Raw genomic sequence first — 27013 nt, forward strand, 5'->3', positions numbered from 1 at the left:
ACCAGCATTTGTGAAATTTGTTCTATCCATGGAGGTCTGTCCCACTGTGGTCAGGGAGCTGGTCCCTGGGGCCTGTGCAGAGGGCAGCAGAGGGTAGAGCCATGGGTGGGGAGAGAGAAGAGGCTTGGATGCGAGGTTTGGGACAATCTCTCACCATGGGACTTGATGAGTCCTTTTCCTGCAGGGCCTCAGCTTTCCCATCTGTACAATGGGGTGCTCTCTCCTGCTTTTGGTGTGGTTTTCCAACATCCCCTGGGTACCTTCCACGTGCCTGGCCCTCAGCGCCCCCACTCTCGTGAGGGGGAAATAGACAGAGGCCACTCAGAGTGCTGGGGGCTGTGATGGAGGGGAGCCCTGGGGCTGTGGGAGCACAGAGAAGTCAGGGAAGGCTTCCAAGAGGAGGTGTCATCTGCACTGATCCTTGAAGAATGAGACTCTTCCTAGCTTGTCTTTCGCTCACCGACCAGGACAGAGGCCACATGGAGAAGATGTCTCCGTAGAGGTCATACAACTCTGCTTCACCCTGAGGTCGCAAGTGTATGAGGAGTGGCGTGGAGGGAGGAGCAATGTTTCCTGTACAGCCTGGCTCCAAACCCTGTACATATGTGAAGCCTTGAAGTGGCTCTCCCGGGAAAGCCTAGGGAATTGTTTTTCCACTAAATTTAAGCCATTTAACATTTATCGAGCACTTACCGTGCACCCTGATGGTAACTGGAAAAGGGCAATAGACAGTAGGTTTAAACAGGATTAGTAACTGTTTTGTGAAAAAGAAGACTTCAACCTGCCTGGAGGGTGTCGAGAGAGGGAGACAGAGGCTGGTGGAAGAGGATGAGGAGGGCACTGTGGTTAAGGGGACACTTAGAAGGAGGCCTTTGAGGGTGGGGGATTTGATAGGCAGAGAGGAGCAGAGTGGGGGGCATCCAGGAGAACACAAGCCAAGGCTTGGGAGCTGGAACGTGTTTAGATGGTTCCGGAGCAGTGAGAGGGTGGGGAGAAGAGGAAGGCTGGAGGTCTTGTTTGCAGTCAGACCGTGAAAACCCTTAAATAGTGGAGTCAATCCCCAAGAGTCTCAGCGCAGGGCTCAGCTCAGGAGACACCTCCTCCTGGAAGCCTCCAGGTCCGTGCGTCACCTGGGCTCCTGTCAAGGCAGCGACCATTTTGTTTTTCTAGGCTATGCCGCTGTCTGGTTCACTGCTGCTCAGGGACCGTTCCTGAGGAGCTGCCTGGAGCTTTTGATATTCAGGGGAGTCTGGTCCAGGCCCTCCATGCAGCCCGTGAGCTCCTGAGGCCCAGGGCCAGGCCCAGACCTGGTGTGGTTCCTGTGAGCCTGCGGTTCACTTCCCTGGCCAGGCTGGAGCAAGAGACTGGGGTATCACTGGGCCCCAAATTCCAGAAGATCCAGCCAGTAGAACAAAAAGGGAAGAAAGCTGAGCTGCAGTTCAGAGAGAAAATCCAGGTCAAGAGCCTGAAACCAGAGACACCGTGGTCCAGGCCCCACCCCACCACAGGGAATCCATTTCCAATGGCCTTGGTGAAAGCAGGTCTGGCATCTCCAGGACCTGGTTCATCTCTGGTTTGGACCCAGGCAGGCTCTGAGATTGGGGTAGCGGGTGGGAAGAGAGGGCAGGGCAGGGGGCAGCCCGTCAGCCCCTGCCTCAGCCCTCCCCAGCCCCCCGGCCCCCTGGCTTCAGCTTCTCCAGGGTTCTGCTCACGGTGGACAGGCTGCTGCGGGCTCCTGCGGGAGAGGCCAGGACAGGGCTTGCTGAGTAGACAGGTCCCGGGTCAGAGCCACCCAGAGGGACCCGGGGTCAGAGCGGGCTAGAATGGGGAGGGAGGGAGGCGCGGGTGGTCAGAGTGGCCCTTCTGGAGGACAGCAGCATGGTGTGGGTGTTAGAGGCAGGACTCGGGGCTGAAGGCCTGGTTTCTGGACGCACCACTTCCCGGCTGCCTCACGTAACCTCCCTGTGCCTCAGTTGCCCCATATATAAAGTGGGGCTAATTATAGCACCTGCCTCATATGGCTGTTCTGAGAATGAAACAAATTAACATATGTAAAGTGCTTGGCACGGTGTCTGGAATGGAACCTTCTGCTGAGTGCTAGGCACTACCACTGGCAGCAGACCCTGAGGGTGGAGGCTTCTTTGAGAAACTCTTGCTCTGGCATCTTCCAGTGTGTGGGGATGAGGGAGGAGGGAGATGCCCAGTTTCAGGTACCAGGTCTCAGGTCTGAGAGTTGGATTCCACAATGGGAGAGGAGAGTGAGAAAATAAGCGGGCCTAGGGGAGGGAAGGGGGCAGTGTGGTGCCCTGCTGGGCCTGACAGAGAAACCCTGGGGACCAGAGGAGCTGAGCTCAGCTGGGAGCAAGAAGGGTTTTGACTAAGCTCATGGAAGAAATACCCAATGCTGCTGCCTCCCTGTGATTGGAGAAGTCCCCTCTGCACTTCCCTCAAGGTTTCTCTGGGGCCCCACAGAGCTGTGCACCCAGAGGGGGAAGATGGCAGATGGACTCTGGGATTTCTGGAACTTACCTTCTTTATTACCATTGGTGCTGGATCTTCCTTCCCTGTGGTCTGGCCCTGGCTGGGGGTGGATTCTCAGGCTCCCTGTAGGATGAGACCACCACAAGCCCCCTGGTTACCAAGCCATTCTCAAATCAAGTCCAGCTTTGGGAAGGGAAGTCCTTCTTGTTGTCTACTCTCCATCCCTGCTGCTGTCTTTGCTCCACTACATTCCTTTACGTCTCCCACATGATCTGAGCTGATCTGGGGAGGGGAGCGAAGGTGGGAGAAATGGGCACTGGAAGGAGAAGGTGGCAGATTTTTAAGGAGGTGGGGGTCCCGGGGAGACCCAGGGATACGTAGCCCCACAGGATTGATGGAGATGGGAGCACATATGTGGGGAGCTGAGAAGAGGAGGGGAGCTGTACAAGGGTCCTAAGGTCTCACACACAGCCAGTACCAGCGACACACGTGGGCTTGGCTCCACTGCAGAGTGGGCCACAGACTTACAAACAAAGTGTCTCACACAGTCCTTGGCAGGCGGGTCTGCTGGGGGCCGGGGAGAGGACTCACCTATCGTAGGCAGGATGTGGTCCAGGTTGAACCGAGCCTTCAGGAAGGGGTAGGCAAAGATGAGGAGCCCTGAGAAGAGAGACACAGAGGGGTTCCGTGATGGGGAGGGAGCCTGTTTAGTTTGAGCTGCATGAAGCTGTGGGCTGTGAGCCTGGGGGTGGATTATGGGTGAGCATGGGAGGAACCCGAGTGGCAGGGTTGGGACTGTGGGTGTGTAAATGCAGCCTGTGAGTGTGTGCGTCGGGGGTTCCCCAATACCCGGCCCCAGGAGGGGTTGGGGAGCAGTGCCGGCCCCAGGAGGGGTTGGGGAGCAGTGCCGTCTGCGGAAGGGGCTACAGGCTGGGAAGGCCCAGGCCCCTGGCTCCACACCGCCCAGGTGATGAGCAGGTGGCTTTCCTCCTTCCCAGCTGGCTGGAAATGGGCCCATTGACGCTCCCCAACTCTCTGATGCCCCCCTCCTAGGGCCCCCAGGGCAGGACTGGGGGTGCTCCTCAGTGTGCTTCTTTTAGCCCAGACCTGGGGAGGGGGTAGCAGAAGAGCGAGTCCTGCTCTGCCCACTCCCAAGGGTCTGTGGCCCTTGGCCTGAGTTCACAGGTACAGATGCCCAAAGCCCACCAACCTCGTGCTTCTGGTTCTGCTTGTGGCCCAGGGTGGTGGAGTGGGGCGAGGGATGGTACCCAACACCGCTGTGGGGAGGTGAGTGGGACTGGCCCAGATAGACGGATAGATGCCTGGACAGACATACCTGCTGCTGGGACATTTGGGAAAAGGAAAGGAAGCCCTCTCTCTGAGCTGGATCCTGTCCTGGCTCAAGGAGGGCCCCACAGAGAACTCTGTCCTCTTCCACCTGCCCCCCATCAACTCAGCCCCAACAGGCTTATGAGTCCCAACACTAACCCAAGAGCCCAGGGCTTGGGACTGGGAGCCGGAGCTCGAGCAGCCCAAGAGGGGTGGTCGCCAGCTCCTCCTCCACATCTCCTGGCCCCTGCAGCGTGCTGTGGGAATCTCACCCCAATCTCCCTCTCCCTCCCCGTACCCCTGATGGCTGCCTTGCTCACACCTCTCGCTTCCATCCTCCCCAACCAAATTCCTGATGACCCAGCTCTTCCCTCCATTTCTCGTTCACCTGACCATGGCCCCAGCTCCCTCCCTGAGCCCAGCACCTGCTCACCTAGAGCAGCGGCACCAATAAAGATTCCGCCCACGGCAGCTGCAGCTTTGGACACGGAGACACCAATGATGATGCTGCCGGCCACCAGGCCGAGGGCCACGCAGGCCAGCTGCAGGCAGCGGAAGTCTCTGCTGCTGATGGGGATGTCCATGCAGGCCCACCCGGCCAGCGGAGCCTTTTCCCCTGAAGAGCCCTGGAGGTCTCAGTCCTCTCGGATGTCTCCTTGCTGGAGCTCCACCTTTAGGGAGGGAGTTTCTGGGCAGTAAGGTTCTGGGCTGGTAACCCTTGGCTTATCTGCAACCCTATCCGACAATAGTCTTAGCTAGGATCTCTCCCAGGTCGCCCCAGCTTACTCTTCCTCCCCTAAAGGCCCCTGAAGCTGGAAGCCACTCTCGGGACTTCTGCCTGGTCACATCCTGCCTTGGCTGCCAGAGTTCTGGAGAGCTGGGACTGCCCCACGGGGTCCTCCCCTGCCAGCCTCCTCTCGGGAGAGCTCAGCCCGAGCTCCCCTGCCCAGGACCTCCTGCCCCAGCTCCCTGGAGCCTACTCAGCTGCCGCTGAGCCTCAGCCTATTAAAGTTTAAAGCAATGGAGGTGGGAGGGGCGGTGGTCCAGAGGACGTGGCTTCCACAGAGATGCAGGCAGCAGGAGGTGCTGAGTTATTTATGAGGTCGCAATGTGATCTGCTGCCCACAGGCCCACTAGGGCAGTCAGCCCAGGTTCCACTGTTGGTCCTGGACGGGGCAGGATGAGCGGGTAGCTTCACAAGCGGCTCGGCAGCCAGAGATGTGAGGAGACTCCTTGGCCACATGCTCAGGACCCACTCTGCTGTCCGTTTGGTTGGATGTGCACCTGGGGGCCTCTGCTTGGGGACTCAGAGACAGAGGCATGGAAGGAGACCTGGACGAGGCTCAGGAGACAGGAACAGCGACAGGGACAGGAGGAGGAGTGGGAGAGGGTCCTTCCAAATCCCCTCGCTAACCCCGCCTCTCCCCCCTCCTCCCCCCTCCCATCAACCTCTGGGCCCCCAGGCAGGGCTGAGAGGTCCTAGTTTGAGGACGATCTCAGGCGACCCTCTTCTCCTCAGGTAGGCTTCCTTTCAGTTGCCAGTGGGCTGAGAAGGTGAGCCCTTCCATCTGCCCTGGGATCCCTGGCGGGGGGCTGACAGGGAAGAGCAGTGGTGGGTGCAGGGGTGGGAGGAAACACATGCAAGCTAGGGGGCTAGGGCTGGGAAGAGGAACTGGCAGGGGCTGGGTGTCAGCAGTCGGGGTCAGGAGACGGGGACAAGGCTGGCGCCTCCTGACCTCCGGGCTGAGCTCTGCCCAGCCTGTCTGACCTACTTGCAGAAGCCACCAAGTCAAGGCCGGGCAGCGGTAACCCAGCCCAGGCCGGCCCCGCACCCCAGTGCCAGCCCTCATCACTAATTGCATTCTCTGGCCCTTAATGAATCAGCACAGTTCCCAGGGTCCCATCACCAGCCCCACTGGCCTCTCTTTGGATCTCCCATCTCTCCCCTCCATGTCTGCCGTCCGATGCAGCCAGGCCCAAGGCCTCTGGCCTCCACCTGCCTCCACAGCTCCTCCTGCCACACCCCCCCCACCTGGGTCTTCTCCTCTGTGGCCCTTCTGCTGAGTGTGTACCTGGCCTCTGCCATCTGGAGAACTCTCATTCTGCAGGACCCTGCTTGGGCAGCCCCAACTCTGCAGAGCCATTCCTGATGGCACTTGAGTGGCTGCATCCCCACACTGAAGTGCCTGCCACCTGTCCCTACGCTCTGTCTCCTCTGTAGACGGTGAGCCCCCTGAGGGCAGGTTCAGGGAGTGAGCACCACTGAATGGATAGAGGGCACCTGGGCTGGGCTTCTGGACACAAGGACAGAGCTCGGGGAGGGCTTGGACCTGTACGACCACCTCGGGTTGGCAAAGAGGAGGGCCGCGGGCACCATGGGACCTCTGTCTCTAACAGGAGGCTTTCCTGGGTGGGGGTAGGGGTCTGGGAAGGCCAGGGTCATCTGACTGAGCTTCAGCTGAAGGAAGGCCCTGTCAGGAAGCTGGAGTGAGGCCTGGGCGGGGACACGTATGAACTCAAAGGTGTGAAGAGAGGAGGGGTGACCGCAGAGCACCGATGGGCCCCAGGGCCATGTTCCCGGCCCCATACGAGGAAGGCCCTGGAGGTGGGCATCCCAGCCACAGCTGCTGCTGCCAACATCCCTTGTGCCTCTCGCCAGGATGAGGTCTGATTATTCCTCTAATTAGGCATCAAATGACATCCCATGTCTCTGTCACACATAATTTATCCCCCACTGACTAGTTTTAGAAGGAGCCATCAAAATAGTTGTCCATGAAAACGTGTTCCTGAGACATGAAGCTTTGGGAACCTGAACACCCTCCACAACGCCCCCGGCCCCTATTAAGTGTCTGCGTAACTCTGGCCGGGCAGGGCCTGTGCCGGCTCCTCTCCTGCTGTCAGGCTGAGGGCGGCGCTCCCAAACCATCAGCAAGACAGAGGCTCCCCGGCCACATCTCCGAGGTGGGAACCTTGCACTGTGGGCCTCACTTTGCTCATCTGGTGAATGGGGATGGGGATGGCAGGGGCCACAGTCAGGGATGCCTGTGCATTGTGAGTTTCAGATTCCAGACACCCTGACCTCTAAAAGCTGGAGACAAATTCTAAATTAGAGTTTCCTTTGACACTGTAAATCTCTCAGGGCACAGAGGCAGAGCAGAGCATATGGAGGAGAGACACATTAAGCCACCGTCAGTTACAAGATCACAGAACCTCCTAGCTCCTTTCCAGAACAGATGGGGAAACCGAGACATGGGGAGGTGGAAGGACGGCTTCAGAGTCCATAATGGAACCCAACGTCCAGATTCCCCGCTCAGCTGGGAAGTACGCTAGCACATCTCTAAATTATCTTATTTGAGGTGGGAGGAATTGGCAACCCCATCATCAGAGGGAGACATGGTGTTCAGAAGAATCAGTCAAGGCCTGCGTCGTTCCCGCATTGACAGGAGTGTCACTAAAGGCTACTGGAAACTTGTGACACCTGCTCCTCTGTTGATTACAAATGTAGAGAGGGAGACTTGCCAATTCTTTCCTCAATACTGGCCGTACCAGCTCTGAAAAAGAAAGTGCATGCTTGCCCTTGGGTGATGAGCTTACTGTCACAGGTGGATGAGATGGGAGCCCAAGGCTCTAGAGCCTGACCACCCCACACTTCCCCATCCCCAAGCTCAGAGCCCTCCTAGCTGAAGCCTCGGCCCTCCAGGCCCCCGGATCCAGAGTGTGGCTAGGCCGTGAGTCACTGCTGAATTCTGTCACAAAATCTCTTTGACAGGGAGGCCAGGGCTGGAGGGTGCCTGCCTATGCTCTTTCCTTCCCGGAAGCACCAAGTCCAAGGGTGGCATGGGGGTGGGGAGGAAGAGTGGGTGAAAAGGCCTCAGCTTGGTTTAGTTCTGTTTATTTTCCTTGAGGGATGAGGACCCTGGAAAAGAGTTTGATTAATTCACCGATCCCCTGGGGGACAGGCAGCTTTCCCGGACTGTTTGGAAGCTGAAGTCGGGGAAGTGGCTTCCAAGGCAACTGCTACCATGGCAACAAGAGTGCCAGCCGTTGGGGGGACCTTGTTTCTCGCTGCTCCCCTCAGACCTCAGCAGCTGGAGCAGTTGGCGTGGGACTAGGGCACTGCTGTTCACCGAGCTGGATCTGGAGAGGGGCAGTCAGCCAGAAGGGAGGAGGGGCCCTCAGAGCTCAGGCAGCTGGACACTTGGAGGGAGAAAGACTCCATCCCTGTACCTGAGCCCCCAGACGGAGCTCAGACAGGAGTCCTCAGGGTCCACTTGAATCAGGACGGGCTGGGGCCGAGGCCTGCTGAGACTGGATTTGAGGCAAGAAGCCTGAGGTCCAGGACACTCCAGCCCTCTCCTGAGGGCAGCCCGCACGTGAGCCCTAGAGCTGGGGCTCTGGCTGCCACAGTTCCAGGCCCCAGAGCCTCCCTCAGCATGTCTGCCTCTGCCCAGCACAGCCAGGCACATGGCCTGGTCCCCAGAAAGGGCAAGGGACTTCCCAAGGTCACCTAGTGAACAGTGGTAGAGGAAGGACTAGGACCCAGGGCCCCAGCCCCCAACCTGGCTCTTCACGTGGCATAACAGCTGCCCCGTGGGGACAGGGACCCCCGTCAAGAGGGACAGAGCAGCCTGCCAGCAGGAGGATCCCACAAAGGGCCAGAGGCCAGCCCCGTGTGGAAAGGCCAGACACATCTCCACCCACACAAGCCAAGAAAAAGGTTTCTTCATCTCCATCACTGGGGCCCAGTTGAGCAATTCTGCCCCAGGAGACAACAATAAAAGTAAGTACAACCATCACGGCTACCGTAATATTTATTGAGCACTTACTATGTGTGCTTGGAACTGCTCTAAACACTTTACATTTATTAATTTGTAACTTTCACAGTAGCACCACGAGGTAAGCACTAGCCCCCCCAATTTTTGGTTTAAGAAACTGAGACCCTCAGAGATTGTGTAACTTGCCCAGGGCCCAAGGCCAGTAAGTGGAAGAGCTGGGATTTGAACCCAGGTAGCACAGCTCTGGGTATCAGGTCTCTCTGGGAAGAATTCCAGTTCTACCTTCCTAGCTCTACAGCTGTGGGCAAGCTACTTCTTTCCTTTTTCTGCTTGGTTTTTCATGTTAAGTGGGGTAAAATAGCACCTTACCTCATATAACTGCTCTGAGAATTAAATGAGATAATGCCTGTGAGCTTCTCAGAAAGTACTTGTTACTGAGTAAGTGCACAATAATGCCAGCAAAACTGAAGTAGGCACAGTAGCATTTAAGCAGAGCTGTGGATGAGAGAGGCCTTGCCAGGTGGACCTGGGGAGTGGGATGGGTGGAATACTCGGTCCAGGAAGCTCCTGTAAGTCACATCCCTGCTGGGCCAACCTGGAGGATTGACCAGGGTGGGGTTGGAGTCCAGAGACAAAAGTCACACCCTGGTTCCCAGTCCCCAGGGACAGGGAGACTTTGGGTCAAAAGGCTCAGATTCTGCAGGCCAATTTATCCAGCCCATCCCACACCGGGTAGATGAAGAAGGGACGTGAGGATGTTAAGGGTTCCTGCAAAGGAAGGACCATCAACAAAAAGTATGTCCTCGTTGACATGGAGGATTCACAGTGTAGAACACCTGGCAGCCTGGCCCATGACCTGCCCCCACAGGGAAGAGCCCCGCTCCCCATCTCGGCTCTCTGCTCCCCCAGGGAGCAAAGCTGGCAGCAGCGCCCAGTCTTCTGCCCTGACACTCAGAGCTCCCTCTGCCACCTCCTTGGGAATTTCTAAAGGCACTCCCCATACAGTGCTCTGAGTCTGGTTCTGAGGATTACTAAGGCAACACGCACAGAAGCCTTCTGCTCGAAGAACATGAGGACTGTGGATTGAGGCGCCATCTTTCTTTGTTGCCAACTCTGGCAGGACAACCACAGTCCCAGGCACACGATGGAGCCTCAAGAAAGGCTTAGTGCTGCTTCAGACAGACAGGACTCTGCTCCACTTGGGTGGGTGGGCTGGGCTGGGTACAGGGCACGCCTGTTAAAGCTGCTTTTTGAAGCCAGCTTGCGTGATGGTTGCTGACACGGCCTCTTCCACTGGATAGGGAGAGCCTAAAAGGCAGAGGCTGTTTCCCACTTATCTCTGGGTCCTGGCACAGAAAAGGAGATCGACAAATGTTTGATGAATTTCATTTCCTCACCTAAAAAAGAGAAGCAATGATCTCTCCTTCACCTTGTGTTATGGATCCTCTGAAGTGCTATATTCAGAGGTCCCGACAAGGGGCACCCCCACTCGGCTGGACCCAGCCCCTCTCTAGAAGGCCTGTCTCCTCCTCAGGGTTGCAGGTAAAGAAAGGACCACCAGGAAGGCACTAGAATTTAAAACAGTTTTATTAAAATAAGCACAATGCATAATAGCATCCTTGTGTTGTAAAAACATCTGACATATGCAAATCGATTTTCTTAGATAACTAAGCAGCTCGGCTGATGCTCAGCTATCAGCTCCCCAGCAGAAGGCACCACATGGCTCAGACCAGGGTGGCTGGGCAGCCTCCGGACTGGCTCCACATCAGGCACAGAGCTCCTCAGTGCCCCAGACCTGCGCTGCCCTCCACACCGGGCTCGAGGAAGGAAGCAGCAGACACACTGGTCTCTAAGTCACTCATCATCTGAACAGCTTAAAACCAGTTAGAGTAATAGGAAATAGCTCATTAAAACCTTCCAAATGCATGGAAATTCAGGAGAGAAGAGTGAACCCTAAGAGCTCTGGAAAGTCCATGGGCTCACAGTGGGAGTTTAAAGTCTCATCTTTGTCGGAAGAGCACGGTTAGAAAAAATGCCAAATATTGTAAAAACACGAAATAATACTGACTTTAGCAGCAATCCCAAACAAGGAAGAGGATGATAAATGACGGACACATTTTGGTCATGGCAAAGAAAGATTATGTGCTTCTCTGCGCTATCGACTGGAAGACTGATCTGGCTTCCTGAATGCAGAAGGCTCCCTGCCCTTCCCTGAATTGAGGGGATGGCTTCGCTCAGCCAAGGGGGAGGACGTCCGGAGGACAGAGGAAGGTGGAAGGACCGCCAGAGGGGGGTGACAGTGCAGAGAGAGGGAAGAGCCTCTGTCAACTGACGCTTCTCAAGGCTGGCTCCCTGAAGGCCGCAGCCCCAGCCAGTGAGAGCGGGCTGGATCCTCGATCCGCAGGCGGGTGAGCAGGTGGGCAGGAGCCCAGTAAAGAGATGTCCCTGCCGCAGGCGATTATGCAAAGTGACAAGTGATAGTTTCCCTTTCAAAGACAACCCCTTCGGAAAAAGCTTTTTCCTTGAGGACTCTGGTGAAAGGAGGACGAGAGCCTCTGTGGATGAAAAGGCCTGGATGGAGCCGCAGAGCAGGCCCCTCACAGGTTTCCAGCGGGGCAAGGCCTGGGGCCCGGAGTGGGTCAGAGCGCTGTGGGTGTCGGGCTCGGTTGCGTGTCTCCACTGCGGCCTGCCTGGGCCAGCGCCCTCCGGCGGGCCAGGCGTGAGTTGGAGGGAGGGGAAAGCTTCACGGAGCAGAGGCCCTCAGCCAGCACCTCTGACTCCTTCGCCAGTTCATTCTCCTCGTGCTGAGACAGCTGGCGGTTAAGGGCGATGGCCTCGGCCGCAAAGAGCGTCAGGTCCATTGTGCTGCTATTTCTGCAGGGATCGGGGGAGCAGAGAAGAGAGGGAGGCAGGGCTCAGTGGGGTCCGCCAGCCAGCTCCTCGACACCCGCACCAGTTGCTGCGGTTCTATGCTCCCACTGGATTTTTCTGAGCTGGCACAGGCTGCTCTCTGAAGAAGTTCTTGCATGGGTTTGGAATCTGACTTCACTGGGGCTGGAAAGGCTTTGAGCCTCAAGGACAGTCTCTGGACTTAAGAGTTGGGACAAACGCCGCCTTCCATACAGAGCCCCCTCTTCTGAGCCCTGCACACGCTCTACCAGAGGAAGGGTCACGGCACTTGAAACTCACCCATGTACATCCCTCTCCCCCGTCAGGACAGGGGGCTCCAAGAGCAGGGGCTGTGCCTTTACGTCTGTGTCCCCAGAACCCAGCTCAGGGCTAGCATGTAACGGGCACTCTGGGTTTGCTGAATCAGCTTTCTCAGGTGGATCTGAGGTTTGGAGCCTCAAGGCATCTGGATGCAGCTCTAGAGAATCAGGGAGGAACCCAAGCTGGGCCCAAATGAACTGTTGACTATAAAGGTGTAATACTTCCCTGTTTAACTCCCAGAAACTGGCCAGGAGGTTGGTTCCCAGAGGGCTTCCCATGAGGCTTTACTTAGCCCTGGCCCTTGGGGAATAGGGAGTGCTCACTGGGAACATGATCTAGTGTTAAAAGGCACTAGAGTCAAACACATCTGGGTTCAAAGTCCCACTCCCTAGGCTACTGTGTAGCCTTGAGTAAGTTAACTTGATTTATCTATTCCTCAGTTTTCTCATCTATAAAATGGGGCAATAGGAGCACCTCTCTTTTAAATGTATCGTAAAGCTTATGAGATTCAATATATGTAAAGCCCTTAGTACGATACCTGGCGGGTGGTTAAGTATTTCCTGTACAGTGGCCATTATTATTGTTTGTCTAGTAGTGTATATGACACTTGGTCCCTCTGCCTTACAAGGCCCCAGGTTCCTGCTACTTTCACCAACCCGCACCAGTAGAAGGAAACCTTGGTATGCTTCGGGCTGTAAATAGTGATTTCCAGTTAGGATTCATGTGGATCCACAAAACAGGTTTTCCTCCTGCAAATAGCCTAAGGCGGGATCTTAAAGATGCTGGGGCAGGGGAAGCCATCCAGGTGGAAGAAGAGAAGAGAGGGAGCCAGACCTAGTGTGGAGGGAGACAAGGAAGAGGAGCGAGGAGAGGGAGGCCAGGAGCCCATTCAGGAAGAGGATACCTGAGCCTAGAGATGGGCTCCCCGTCCCCCACGGGGGGATGGGCCCCAGTGTGGCTGAGAGCTTGAGGGGAAAGTCAAAGCCAAATGAGGAAGGGCGTGGAGTGCAGCAGGAGCATTTACCTCTGGAGGACTTGCGGCGTGGGGAGTCCCCTTTCTGGAGCTTGCTAGAACGGGAAGGACAGATGTGTGGGTAAGTGCTGCTCCCTCTTTCGAGAGCTGCCCCCACCCAAGCCAGCGGAGTGGGTAGGTTACTAGAGGCTCGGGCCCAGCACAGGGACTTGCCCATGCGTGCTTGCAGGGTCAGACCTTCCAAGGAGACAGAAAGCAAGGTACAGCCCCCAATCCAGCTGCCTCTGCATGGAGAGCCCTCTCTTTACCTGGCAAAGTCCTAATCACCCTCCGAGACCCAGCTCCAGGGTCACTTCCCCCATGAGACAGTCCCCCTTCCTTGCTGCCCCCCAACCCCTGTCCCAAGCAGAGGTGGGTCCTTGTCCTTTGGTGCCCTGAACACTTTTGATAACACCTTTGTCGTACTATCCTATCATTCATTCCCTTGGTTCCCTCTCCCCATCAGAACATGAAGACAGGGCTTGGTTCTCGCTCCTCCCACTACTGCCAGTGTCTGGCATGTGGTAAGCGCTCAGTGGTGCAGCACTTGGGTGGCTGCAGCAGCTCTTGGGTGGCTGGGAATCAGCCACTTGGAGACCCATGGATTGGGTTCCCACCTGTAACGGGCTGGCAACGCTTGCTTCCTTCCACTGTCAGGGCCACTGAGGCTGGCTAGGGACTGGCAGACCAAGGAGACACAGTAAATCACAGGAGGTCTGGCAGACCCCTTGGAGGGACAGAGGTCTGGTATCATGATTAACTGAGGAGGATGGTTAAAAATGTTTTCTAGTGAAGACTTGGAGCCTTCCTTTGGGGAAAACACCAGCCTTTGCCTTTCAGGAAAGCTGCAGCCAGACCCCAGCAGCACAAGGGGAACCTATGAGCCCCCAATGCAGCCGCACAGCAAGCAGGGTGGGAAGGCCTTGTTTCTGCGCGCTCTCAGCTAACGAACTTTCTGTATTAGGGGATGGTGCTACCATCCAGGCTGCTCCCTCTGCTGTGTGCCTCTGCCAATAGTGGGACGCACACGGAGAATCTCCCAGAGGCCTCTTCCATTCCAGGGGGCATGGGCCGCCTGGGGCTTAGTCTGTGGCCAAGGTTAGAGCCGAGTCAGTGATATCTGTAAGGCGCTCGGTGTGGGGTTAGGGCAGGGGTCAGTTCAGTTCTACGTGCACAGGGGCTGAAGCTGCCATCCAGCTCCCTCCAGTTGAGATCAGCCCCCGGGGTGTGAGAGCTTCCTCATGCCTTGCTGCAGCCCTGAAGAGGTGGACGCCCCCACCCCCCCAACCAGTCACTCACCCCCTGCACCCACGGGTGCTGCAGAACTTGGGCGGCACTCAGTCTCTGTTTCGCGTCTCGAACCAGGAGCTTGGAGATGAGGTCTTTGGCCTCGTTGGAGATATGAGCCCAGTCCTTGTCAGGAAACTCATACTTGCCTTCCTGGATGCTCTCAAACAGCTTGTTCTAGGTAAAGAAGATTCCTAGTGAAGCCACACTGGCCAGGGGATGGGCAGGATGTGCCTGTCATGGTCTGATCACGTGGGTCCAATCGACCTCAGCTGCACCTGCAGCTAGTGGCCTGGGTATTTCCCAGACTAGGGCCCCTTCCCCAACCCCCACCCTCCCCTAAATCATCCAACCACACAGAACGCCCTGGGTGGGTGGGATGGCGATGCTACTTGGAGGGCCAGGTGGGTGATGAGTGAGGAATGTCCACTAGAGAACAATGCCCAATTCCTCGGCCCTTCATCCAGATAACCGGGCTCATCTCCCGCCACCAGCATCCTTATCCTTCCTCTTCCTCCCTCGACATACACCGCTGTTTCAAACCTCCTATCTTTGCTCGTGCTGTTCCTTCTACTTGCATTTCTTGCATCTCTTCCCCTCCTGGAGGGGGCCAGACTCCTCCTTTGAGACTCACTCAGCTCAGGAATGATCTTCTCTAACAATCCTCCCCTGAACTCCTCTCTGGGCTGAGGGCCTGATGATCTCCATCTCACCTGGTGGCTGCTCTTGGACTGAGAGGGAAGGGCACGATACACCCCATTCCAGATCAGGCACAATCACCAAGCCCAGTCCTGCTTGGCCTACCCCAGCCGCCTGACCTCCCAGCAGGCCCTGTGCTCACCTGGCACACTGTGCAGACCTCTCCCCGGTCCCAGCCACAGTCGGCTCCGCAGTGACCCACAAAGGGCGGGTAGCCACTCAGCATGATGTAGAGGACCACACCCAGGCTCCACAGGTCACAGCGCTTGTCGTAAAAAGTGGCCTCATCCGTGAAGACTTCTACCACCTCAGGGGCCATATATTCTGCAGAGCCACACTGGGTGGGGCCAGAGGTGGAGAGGGGGAAATGGCAGAGAAGAGAGAGGCTTAGTCACAGGCAGGGGACCGTAACGGGACTTGAGCAAGAGGATGGAGTTGCAGAGTAAGAAGCTGTCGAGAAAGTGAGCCAGAGAGCTTGACTGGTGCCACGCAGGCACTTAGAAAAGCTGGGCCACTGGACATTTGTAAACTGAGTCCTATCATTCCCCACAATCCACAGGACGAGTTAGTTCCAGGTCACCTTCTTATCTTCTCAGGTCCTTCTCCAGTAGGCAGAGACCCTTGATCAAGAAGCTCCAGGAATCTCTCCCTGCCCTGGCTCTCTGTAAACAGTCACTCAATGAGCAGGTACTTCAATGTACCAGGAGCACAGCTCTTGGGAGGAGATCCAATTCCATAAAGCAAGGATTTCTTTCTTTTTTTAAAAAACTTATTTATTTATTTATTTATTTTTGGCTGAGTTGGGTCTTTGTTGCTGCGCACGGGCTTTTCTCTAGTTGCGGCGAGTGGGGGCTACTCTTGGTTGCGGTGCGCGGGCTTCTCATTGCGGTGGCTTCTCTTGTTGCGGAGCACAGGCTCCAGGCATGTGGGCTTCAGTACTTGTGGCTCACGGCTCTAGAGCGCAGGCTCAGTAGTTGTGGCACACGGGCTTAGTTGCTCTGTGGCATGTGGGATCTTCCTGGACCAGGGATCAAACCTGTGTCCCCTGCACTGGCAGGTGGATTCTTAACCACTGCGCCACCAGGGAAGCCCAGCAAGGATTTCTTAAAGTGAAGTCCTGCCAAGCTTCCCTGCTAGCTTTGAGCATGGAAGAATAAGAATTTAGAATTAAGAGATCATCAAAGCTAGGAGAGCTCTTAGAACAAAGCTGATTTCCTCACTTCTCCCATTTATGGATGGGAAAACCAAGGACTAGAATGGGACAGGGATTTGTTCAAGCACATCCATGGCAAACCCAGGTCAAGAATCCAGGATTCCTTCCTCCCATACTTGCATGGAAGACTGCTGATAAAAACAAAACAAACTCTTTTTGCTTCCCTCTTCATTATTTCAGGCTCACCAGGAGGCAACCCTCCCCCCAGCCCTGCAACGTACACAACTAATCGGATGGGAAGATGGTGAGTGGAGAAAGGACGTTTTCTTTGTTATTGGCAATTAGAGTTAATGACTTTGAGAATAAGGTAGCTCAGTGTAGTAGAAGCTAATACAGAGACATCTCTAATAATGTTGCTTAGAATGAGACATGGGCATATTTAAAAACGTCTTAAAAAAAGATTATTAGGGACTTCCCTGGTGGCGCAGTGGTTAAGAATCCGCCTGCCAATGCAGGGGACATGGGTTTGAGCCCTGGTCCAGGAAGATCCCACATGTCGCAGAGCAACTAAGCTCGTGCGCCGCAACTGCTGAGCCTGCGTGCTGCGACTACTGAGCCTGCGTGCTGCAACGAAGAGTAGCCCCTGGCTTGTCGCAACTTGAGAAAGCCCGCGCACAGCAACGAAGGCCCAATTCAGCCAAAAAAAAAATTAGGAAAACTCACTTTTGAAGCGTGCAAATCTCAAAAGAATTATAATAATTATAGTATATCCAGTATGTACAGGAGATGTCTTAGGAAGAAATAGCTCCCAGCAGCACCATCTGAGCAGGAAATGGGAAGTGAGAGAAGCAACAGGATAACTCAGCCAGGCCTTTACGTGCAAAGACCTCTCAGTTCTTGCCACAGAGGCCACACTCCTAACCTTCACCGTAAGGTGGACGCGCCCCGACTCCGCCATGGGAATGGGAGCTGTCCACACGCTCATATGCAAAAGCGTGGGCCTGAGAATAGTGTCTGTCTTCACCTGGGTCAGGAGTCAGGGCTCAGCCTGTTATTATGGATATAATTTGTCTCCTCATGAGCAGTGGACCCACCCCAAACTGAAAGCTCTAATGTCAGTTCCACTAGCACCTAAGCAGGGGTGGGGTGACGGATGGGGGTGGCTGTCAAGATAGGAAGTGAGGCCAAACAACAACTCAGGCAGCAGCAGATACACTCGGTTTCCCTTCCTTAGCCCTCTGTTCTGGTCTGCAGAGCATTAGGGACAGGAGCTCAGAAGGAGAGGGCACAGGTGCCCAGCCATACATACTGGAGTGGTCAGCTCTGGTGTGGTTATGGGGGTGCAGGAGTTGTTCAGTTTCACCCCACTGCCCAAGTCAAAGTCACAGATTTTCACCGGAGACACCTGAAAAGGAAAGCAGGAAGCAAAGTTACAAATAGGAGCAGCCAAAGGGCGTGAGGAGACAGCGTGACTATGTGGGTACACTGCCACAGTGTGGCTGCCACACTGAAGCCCAGCTTTACCTGGCAGTCATGTTCCCTCTTGTTGAGTGAACTAGAAATCACCTGAGGATTTGTCCTAAGGTGTCCTCTTCTCCATGCTCCTTCCTTATTTCCCGACTAGGAGAAAATGTGTGCACTACATGGGGTCAGACTGTGGTTGTGAACTTCGTATAAGACAAGGAGCAAACCTATGGAACTCTTGCCAACAATGTAGGTTGCAACTCAGAAGTTAGAGAAGTTAGCACGTATTCCTGAAAGACTCCTTGTAGCTCACTCACTGCAGGGCAAAGGAGTTTTGCATAAAACCCTTGAGCACCTCAGGTGGCTTAGGGTGACCAACCTGTCTTTGCTTACTTGGGGTTTTGTTGGGTTTAAGCACCGAAAAGTCCTGCATTCCAGGAAATCCCTCAGGCCCGAGCTAACTGGGATGGCTGGTCACTCTAGGCAGCATCAACATAGCAGCCCAGTCCACTGGGACTAGATGCTGCACCCGAGACTGCAGAGAGCGTGAGTCATCTCTGGAGCCGAGCGGGAGGCGCTGTGTGCATGCATGAGAACGGCCTGCGTGGTGGAGTAGCACAGCGAGCGAGTCAAAAAAAAAAAAGTGCTAGTCCCCATTCGCCATTTACCTGCTGCAGCTCCCACCTCTGTTTCTTTCCTCCCTCCCTTTTCTCTGCCTTACATTCTAGCTTTCTTCTTCTCTTTTTCACTTAGCTTCTCTTTTTCATTGTGGTTAAAATACATATAACATAAACATGCCATTTTAACCATTTTCAAGTGTACAATTCAGTAGCATTATTACATTCATACTGTTGGGCAACGATTACCAGTATTTTTCCAAAACTGTCACATCACATCAAACAGAAACTCTACCCATTAAGCAATAACTCCCCATTCCCCTGCTCTCCAGCCCCAGTAACATTTAATCTACTTTTCATCTCTATGAATTTGCCTATTCCAGATATTTCATGTAAGTGGAATCACACAAAATTTGTCCTTTTGTGTCTGGCTTATTTCATTTAGCATACTGGTTTCAAGGTTCATCCATGTGGTAGCACGCGTCAGAACTTCATTCTGTTTTACGGCTGAACAATATTCCATTATATGGATATACCACATTTTGTTCACCCATTCATCTGCTGATGGACACTTGGGCTGTTTCCAGCTTTGGTTATTATGACTAGTGCTGCTATGAACACTGATGTTCAGGTCTCTGTCTTCAACTCTTTTGGGTATATACACAGGTATGGAATTGCTGAGTGCTATGGTAATGCTATGCTTAGCTTTTTGAGGAACTGCCAAACTGTCTTCCACAGTGGCTGAACCGTTTTACATTCCCACCAGTGATGGGGAAGAGTCCCAATTTCCCCACATCCTCATCAACACTTTTTATTTTCTATTTTCTGTATTGTAACTATCCCAGTAGGTGTGACATGGTATCTCACTGTGGTTTTGATTTGCATTTCCCTGATGACTAAGGATGTTGAGCATCTTTTCGTGTTCTTACTGGCCATTTGCATACCTTCTTTGGAGAAATGTCTTTTCAAGCCCTGTGCCCATTTTTAAATTAAGTTGTCTTTTTGATATTGAGTTTTAGAAGTTCTTTATATATTTTGGATATTAAACCCTTATCAGACATATGATTTGCAAATATTTTCTCCCATTCTGTGGGTTGTTTTTTCACTTTCTTGATGATGCCTTTTTACACTCAGTCTCTCTTAATTTTAATGTCAGCCATAAAAAGGGGGAACAAATCTGTGTCATGAAGATCAAATGAAACAAAGGACATGAAAGTACACTGTAAACCAGAGACACTATGACAGAGTAGTTCAGAGCACCAGTGGAGTCTGGGGTCAGACTACCTTAGTTTTAATCTCTACTACTTATCAGCTGAGTGACTTTGGGCAAGTTTCTAAATCTATCTAAGCTTCAGTCTCCTTATCCCCATAAAATGAATATAATAATAGTGTCCACCTCATGAGATTTTATAAATACTAGATAAAAGAAGTGTAAGTGCCTGGTACAATGTTAAGTGCTCAAGAAATGTTAAACATAATTATTAATAATAACCATAGTGATAATCATGATAAATTATAAAGTTTTATGCCAGAGCCACTGACAGGAAGTCACAAGATTTATTTGAGTGAATACATTTCTATTCCCCACAAAAGCATTGTAAGTAGCAGGCTGACTCACATGTTCCCTCACAGCCACTCCTTATTTATGAGCTCTCCCCTAATCCAGACCAAGACACGTGTGTCATGTATACACACACAGCTAGGAATGTGGGCCATCAAAACCACCTGGGCCTAAGTCCCTCCTAACAAACAAAGACTTTGTCAAATTCATACATGCTATGAAGATGCAAACACTTCCATTTACTAGTAGATTAAGATAAAGATTAAAATAGGTTGCATTTGTTCAACACCAAGTAAAAACGTCTTCTTTTTAATGGGCACCTTTGGAAATAAAAATGGAAGCAGAAACCCTTTTCAAGGACTTGCTTCCTAATTATCACTTCTAGTGGTGGACACCGGCAGGCATATATACCATAACATAAACATCATTTACAGGCAGAGATTTGCTTGATGTAAGATGGAGTTGCTGTCTGACTCACATCTACTGCTCTAAAGGTAGGTGCATTGGATTAGAAAACATTCATTTTGTGCAGGTCTCATATATTTTACAAACACTCAGGTTTAAGCCAATCTGCTGATAAAGAGCACAGAAGGGCCAAGGATTAGCCCTACTTGGGATGTAGAAACACTACACGTTAGGTATAATATTCTCATGTGCCTATAATAATCAGTTCAACTTGGTACCTGAGGCCGAGAGAGCTGCTAATGATTTACATTGAAAGTAAGGGTGGCTTCCCTGAGTCAGTATGAACTGTGACATCCCAAATCAGGCCCTAAGTACCTTTTCTGGAGATTCACACAATATATTTTCTGGCTTCAGATCACGGTGAGCAATGCCTGAAATGACAAAGAGCAAAGAAACGGTTAACATATGCACTTGATTATCAAACATTCCACACACAATTAATTTTTTCCAAATGCTGTTGTTCGCAGATTAATTCCCAATTATGGTACATTAAAAAATCAACGAGCTGCAGGAGGCAGAAATAACCAGAAACACAAACCAAAAGCACAGTTGATTCTGCAAGTTCTTTTGAAGCGGAAGCTTTAGAAGTCAGTCAGGGATAAGAAGGGCTAAATGAATCCCAGCCAGCCTACCTCTCAGCACTGCACTGACAACCCAGAATAAGCAGCCTAATACGAAGCACAGCAAAGAGCCCTGCAAACAGCGATGCTTGGAACAGCAATGAAGAAATAATTAGTGCCTTGTTTAAGAGCATCTCAGGGGGCTGGGACTGCTCTACCTCATTTCTTCTTGTGTGGCCGATTCAAAAAAAAATGATTCCTTCCGTGGGACTCCCTGAATGTTCAGAGGATCAAGCGTTAGTTAACAAGTCTCCCAAAGCTTGTCTGGTTCCCTTCTCACCTGCTCTGCATGTCCAAGACAGTCCTGCCAGAAGCTCAGCAAGGACTGCTTTGGCCCGAGGGTGCTGTTCTTAAGAGAAACCTCTCCTGTATTTTGGTCAGACCTCCTTGAAGGAGACTGCGGATTTACAGCCTACCCCGTGAGGCATTAAAAGTTGCTGACCTGGCCAAGAAGGCACCTGGGGGCAAACCCCTTCTAACCAAAGACAGGGACAAAGAACCAACTCATGGCCATGGTGTTCTAGTGGTGGACACAGAAATCTCCCATTCCTTTTTCCTCCTGCAGAGTGTACGGCACAGAGATAGAGGGCTGTAAAGTCAAGCAAAAGCCAAACGGCTACTGCTTGGAAGTACTGGGAAGCAGCAGAGGATTCGTGGAATAATGGGGAAAAGCAGACTCTGCTTCATTACAACTCCCTTGCTGATCAACTTCTCAGGCAGCCCTCTAGATCCCCAGCAGGAGGCACTTCACTAGGGAAGAAGAACCTGAGCTCCAGCAGGCTAAGTAACTTCATCAGTCACCTAATTGAATGAGAACCCAGAGTGACTACGTCCAGGCTGCACAAATTGAGCTGGGCTGCAGCTCGCCGCGCTAAAAGTGAAAGATATTTTCCATTACAGCAAGTGCTCCCACAGAAGGGTCGCGAGCCACACGCGGAGCCTTACTCTCCAAATAGGTGCCGATGGCCCCGCTGTCCCCCGGCCTGCGAACTGAGAGCCAGGCCGTAATAGTGGGCCTGCCTCAGTGAGCACACCAGCCATCGAACTGCTCCAGTTCATTTCCCAGAGGTTGAGCTGCAGTATGTCCAGTATTTAAAAGTATGGAACTTGTTTCAGGCTGACCCATTCTAACCCAATTCATCTTTCCAGCATGAAGTTATTTAGAAAACAGCCAAATTCAGCTGCAAATTGTTTTTCATCACCTCCAACTTCTAGTCACATGGGCAGCTGGCCAGCTAGATGTTAACTAGCACTTCAGAACTCCTAAGACACCACCAGCCTCTGTTCCCTGTAGTGCATTCTGGTAAAAAAAAACACACAAAAAAATCTGCCTTTACCCGCCTCCAAGGTATGGATCTTATAAAAAGCGTGACCCAGTTTTGCAATCTACAGAGGCGGCTTGGGGAGCAGTTGTAAATCTCTGTCAGGCAGGTGTTACGTACATGCATCCCAGCTTTCAGAAACAGAACTACTGCTATTCATCATGCTGTGCAAAGTACAGACACTCCCTTCTAGGAATTTTCATCCCATGTGCAAGTCAGGCCCCCAACCTGGGCAGCGTCAGCATGGAGCGCTCTCCTCAGCCACCGGAGGAAGCGAGGTGGACTGGTGAACCTCCCCTCCGGCACATGCCTCACCAGTCTGCACGGTTATCACTGGCACATAGCGGGATGCAGGATGCGGAAGCAGCATGCCTGCAAGTGGACCTGAGCGCTCACAACCGATGAGGCTGGCCAACGTCCATGGAAGTGAAGGGAGCAGAACTAAGCCTCAGGGCACGCGCTCCACCCCCATGCCGGCCAGGCAGAGTGCGTAATTTTAAGGGAATCAGTATGCGGAGTAAAAATGCCTTCTGCCTGGCGGGGGAGGAGGGTGGAGGAAATGTTACTGAAGAACCACTATGTGCCGGGCACTATGCTCCACCTATATATGTATATGTTATAAGTATACAACACATATGCAAGAGACACACAATTATGTAAGCGAATCAATATATATAAAAGGCCCAGGATAGTGCCTGGCACATAACAAGCGCTATGTAAGTGTTAGCTACTGTTGATGATGTCATTATTATCTCTCTTAATTCTCACCATAGCTCTAGGAGGTAGGCATTGTTACTGAGAGAGCACACAGCTGGTAAAAAGGTGAAGCCAGAATTCATTTTTGCCATGGCACTGCTGTTAGGCAAATTTTAAAAACATATGCAATAGTCAAGCATATTTCAAGAAATGCAAAAACGTATCATTTGCAAAAATATTTAATTTACTACAAAAGTTCTAGCTAAGGAACTGTAAACTGAAGTGTAATTCAAACAATAGCAGCTTGCTATTTACACAATGTTCAACAGATACCTCAAACTCACCATGTTAATAGAAAAATGCATTTCCCATTCATTGTGAACAATATATAAAACTACACGTATACTACCATGCCAATTTTGAAAAGAGAGATACAGGTGATATATTTTAAAAGACTAGACTGAATAATACCCAAATATTTATACTAGAGTCTAGGTCATATTATGCATGATTTTTGCATTCTTCATTAGTAAAGGAAAAGATCATACACATATACACACTCAGACATACCTCGTTCAACATGAAATTCATTTTTTTTTACTCCTTGCTCTTTCTCCTGTATCCCTATCCTGCTTAATAGCTCCACATCTACCCACCATTCACATCAGAGATCTAGAAGCCACCCTGGCCTGCCCCCTCACCCTCCTGGGTGGGCCTGCTAGCTGCACCAGCTCCTGGCCCAGCCCTCTACCTGGCCTGCCCCTCTCCCTTGGTCCTCAGAGGCAACCAGCCCAATCCACCCACCACGGCCAAGGCCTGGCTAACCTTTGGTATGCAGGAAGTCAAGGGCTGCAGCGACATCCTGCACCACTCGGCTGGCTTCTCGCTCGTTGAAGTGCTTCTGCTTCTGGATGTGGGTCAGGATGGAGCCTGGAGAGCAGAGGGACACAGAAGAATGCCTTTCAGGCTCTAGTAAGTGTAACTTCTCAGAGGCCAGGTTTTCAAAAGTTTGGGGTGGGGACATAGGCTTATTCATCGCTAAATGTCCAGCACCAGTGTGGTACCTGGCACAGAGCAGGTACCAGCACAAAACTGGACCAAACAGAACTGGAAGCCTATCTTCTGTACCTGTCTATGATGAGCACAGAAGGGAGAGAGAATACCATTTAAGTGACCAAAAAATATTAATGCCACTGGGGCAGATTCGGCTTCTGAAATCGAAAAGAACTAAAAGTGAATCCACACGGGGTTGGGGGCCTCTCTAGAGGAACTTTTCCTCCCTTGCATCTGATCTCAGTCCAAACAAAAGCACATGCCTTCAAATGGAAAAGCCACACCTTTACGCGTTATGTAAAGGTCTAGTAAAAGGGAAAAAAATGGCTTTCCCCCCGAACTTTCCCATTTATTATTATTATTGTTATTATTATTATTATTTTGTTGGCAATGGCTAACATTTACTGGGTAGTTAACTATATACCAAGCACTATGTGATACTCTTTAAATAGATTATCTTATTCTCACTGCAATTGTACAAGATGTACAAAATAGAGTCATCCCCATTACACAGCTATAGATGGGGAACCTGAAGCCAAAAAAGGTTAAGCAACTTGCTCAAGATCATACACCAGGAAGTGGTGGCATCATCAGGACCCAAGCCCAGTAAGTCAGGTCTCGGAGCCTGTGCCGACTTCTCCTCAGCAGGACCTATGGTCTGACTCCTGGGGGGATGGGTTTTCCTGAGCCAACCACACACTCTCTTTACCCGCTGAGTCTGCCCTCAGTAGAGCTGCGCTCTAAGTGATACAGTTACTGACGACCCTGGCTGCGTCAAGCATCTCAGATAGGCAATTCATGGTGCTAGTGTGGTTGGGAGGGGTGGGGTAGACACAGGCACGAACATATGGCTTGGCTCCATGTGGTCTGTGCTCACCACTGGAAGCCAGTATTTTTGGGCAGAAGGTGTCATCTCTGTATCCTAAAAATGGCACATGTTTACTTATTATCTCTGGTTTTTGTCATGGGGAGGGGATGAAAGATCTTTCACTTGCCAGATTAAATAATCAAAGGATCCCAACATGCTGTGGAACATTCTGAGAAAACTGGCTCTTGGCTAGGTCTCAGGCTTGCTCTACTGTAGTGAGTCTCTTATTTTCAAATTTGTTAAAGGGGAGAGTGGCGAGTAATACTCTACACACTTCTAAGATAGCCCCCAGCACACCCAATTGTTACAGCTGACATTTATTGAACCCTTAGCGCCTACGGGGCACTGACCTAAGCATTTCACATGAATTATCTCATTTAATCTTCACAGTGTCCCAGTGCTGTCATTATCCTTATTTACAGATATAGAGAATACTGTTGGGAAAGATTATGTGACTTGCTCAAGGTCACACAGCTAGTAAGTGATGGAGCTCCCTTAACCACCAAACCCCTCCGTGTAGCCCTCCACTAGGCTCCAGACATCCTCCCTAACCTTCACCTTGCAAATGCTTCCTAGGGCTGGGTGAGTGACGGGGAGAGAAAGGGCTTCTCTATGTCAGAAAAGCAACTTAAATATATATTCCGGTGATCATGTGTGTGGGTGATGGTGGTGATGGTCGAGAATGGCATCTGTCCATCTGAAGGATGGCACCTTCTGGTGAGCCTTTTTAGACTTCACAATGAATGCAAGAGCTCCCACCCCATAATTAACTTCATTAAATAGTGAATGTGTCAAAAAAATGGATTGATAAATTGATGACTAAATGTATCTATATATGAGTCCTATTATAATGAGAAGGCATTTATAGAAGTCCACACAGGTGACATTCTGAGTTCTGCAAAATGCTAATTACATCCTTCCCTCCGGCCTCCCTTCTCCCAAATCAAGGGCAGTTTTAAGTCCTTCATCCTTTTTATTAGCTTGACTCGTTTTAGAAGTCTCTGGGATTCATGATGGATGATCACCGCCCTGGGTCTTAATCAGAAGTCCAAACACATACTCAACAGTAAGTACCTCCTTGCAATTTCTCAAAGACCAAGTAAAACCTTGTGTCGTCTTCAAAGAACTCAATCAGCTCCAGAATGTTCCTTAAATAGGGAAAATAGTATTATATATTGAAGCCCACTTACAAATACACAATGAAAAAAAAAAACCCAAAAACCAATGCCCTGTAACAGGGCAGAAATCAACTTGAAATCAGAATGCTTATTAAAGCCCCGTGTTTGAGAAGTAGCCAATGGTGTTAGCAAGATTCAGGTCACCTTATCTTTCCATAATGTTTAGTCTCTGGTGTTTTCACCAAGTCTGTGCTGTCAAACCCCAACCCTAAAACCCACTAGGTAGAGTTATAAAAATGTCCCGGTCACATTAAACTGAATAAAATCTGCAGCCGACTGGAAGCAATTGCGGCTAATAACACTGAATAGTAGGTGTGTGTCCTGGAGGCAAGCAGCAAATAATTACCTGCCCTCCCTCTTGCCCATAAATCACGGGGCAGTATTTACATTGCCTGGAGAAAATGGAAACATCTGTCAAATAGACTTGGGGCCTAACGTGGGCACCGCTAGACCCTAACTGCTAAGCGCTACTTAATGAAACGGCCGCGTTCCCGGCCACTGTAGCACTTGTGGCCTTCCCCGGTGAGCACTCTCTGCCTGCCTGAGCATTACTGCGCTCTGCCAACAAGGTCGTCTTGTAACTCAGTAGGGAAGCCACCAGCCTGGATATTGGAGGTGTTGGGGGCTTTTTTTCTTTTAAAGAACGAAATAAACCAAGTAGAGTCTGTAATGCTGAACTCAGAAGCTGCAGGGCTGAAAATAAAAATCTGTCCCTCATAAAAAATGCTGACCATTTTGGGAGACACCGGGCGTTTACTAGCAAAAAGGTGTCCGAATAAGATGGCCAAATGGCCTAATTTGAAAGAAGATTGTAGAGGCAGTGCCTGGAGTTAAATCAACAGCAGCCCCCTTCCTCCAAGCTTAATGACAAAGCCATCAATACTGGCCACTGGCTCCCTGCTGACCCTGCCATGGAGGGAGAGAGAGGGGGGAGCAGCGTCTTAGAGGTCACCCTGATTTAAAGCCACAGTGGGAGAGCCATTCATTTGGAGAGGGTGGTGAGTAGACTAAGACGGGGCTAGAGACCACCTTGGCCCAGTTATCAAGCAACGAGTGTTAAACAAGGTTTCAGGACCCTTAGTAGAAGCTGCACGTATGTAAATATGCGAGGAGCAGAAAACAGCGCAAATAGTCTTGACAGTTCTCATCATCCTCATCTATTAACTAAAGCAGGTCCCTACAGATTTCTACTAGGCAACACTCAGTGAGCCTGCTTTCCACAG

General features: G+C 51.7%; 2 protein-coding genes across 11 annotated transcripts in view; both read right to left on the bottom strand.

Moving 5' to 3' along the window:
* Positions 1-1655: 1655 nt before the first annotated feature.
* Positions 1656-4394, bottom strand: KNCN (kinocilin). Its single transcript, XM_036841704.1, has 3 exons — positions 4244-4394; positions 2530-2604; positions 1656-1735 (listed from the first exon to the last, which is right to left on the bottom strand). Exons 1-3 carry the CDS (start codon positions 4392-4394, stop codon positions 1656-1658), a joined length of 306 nt encoding a protein of 101 aa, XP_036697599.1.
* Positions 4395-10154: 5760 nt separating this feature from the next.
* MKNK1 (MAPK interacting serine/threonine kinase 1) overlaps positions 10155-27013 on the bottom strand; it is a 42144-nt gene continuing 25285 nt past the window's right edge. For 4 of the 10 annotated variants that reach the window (XM_036854672.1, XM_036854645.1, XM_036854654.1 and 1 more), the window contains 8 exons: positions 25687-25760; positions 23517-23621; positions 20369-20424; positions 17256-17351; positions 14936-15130; positions 14107-14271; positions 12472-12629; positions 10155-11459 (listed from right to left, as the gene is read on the bottom strand). In XM_036854672.1, coding sequence (XP_036710567.1) covers positions 11225-11459; positions 12472-12629; positions 14107-14271; positions 14936-15130; positions 17256-17351; positions 20369-20424; positions 23517-23621; positions 25687-25760 — 1084 coding nt within the window. In that variant the 3' untranslated portion in view covers positions 10155-11224. Of the gene's footprint in view, positions 11460-12451; positions 12630-12819; positions 12864-14106; positions 14272-14935; positions 15131-17255; positions 17352-20368; positions 20425-23516; positions 23622-25686; positions 25761-27013 lie in introns of those variants that run through there. The other 6 variants (XM_036854690.1, XM_036854680.1, XM_036854700.1 and 3 more) reach the window with 5 other exon arrangements.

The sequence above is a fragment of the Balaenoptera musculus genome, chromosome 1 (genome assembly GCF_009873245.2).
Source record: "Balaenoptera musculus isolate JJ_BM4_2016_0621 chromosome 1, mBalMus1.pri.v3, whole genome shotgun sequence".
NCBI lineage: Eukaryota > Metazoa > Chordata > Mammalia > Artiodactyla > Balaenopteridae > Balaenoptera > Balaenoptera musculus.

Bases quoted from the DNA above. Each gene is read 5' to 3' on its own strand.
- KNCN (XM_036841704.1), bottom strand. From the start codon at position 4,394: ATGGACATCCCCATCAGCAGCAGAGACTTCCGCTGCCTGCAGCTGGCC. The intron at 2,605-4,243 runs GTGAGCAGGTGC...CTCATCCTACAG, and splicing joins TATTGGTGCCGCTGCTCTAG to GGAGCCTGAGAATCCACCCC. The intron at 1,736-2,529 runs GTAAGTTCCAGA...CCTCTCCCGCAG, and splicing joins CACCAATGGTAATAAAGAAG to GAGCCCGCAGCAGCCTGTCC.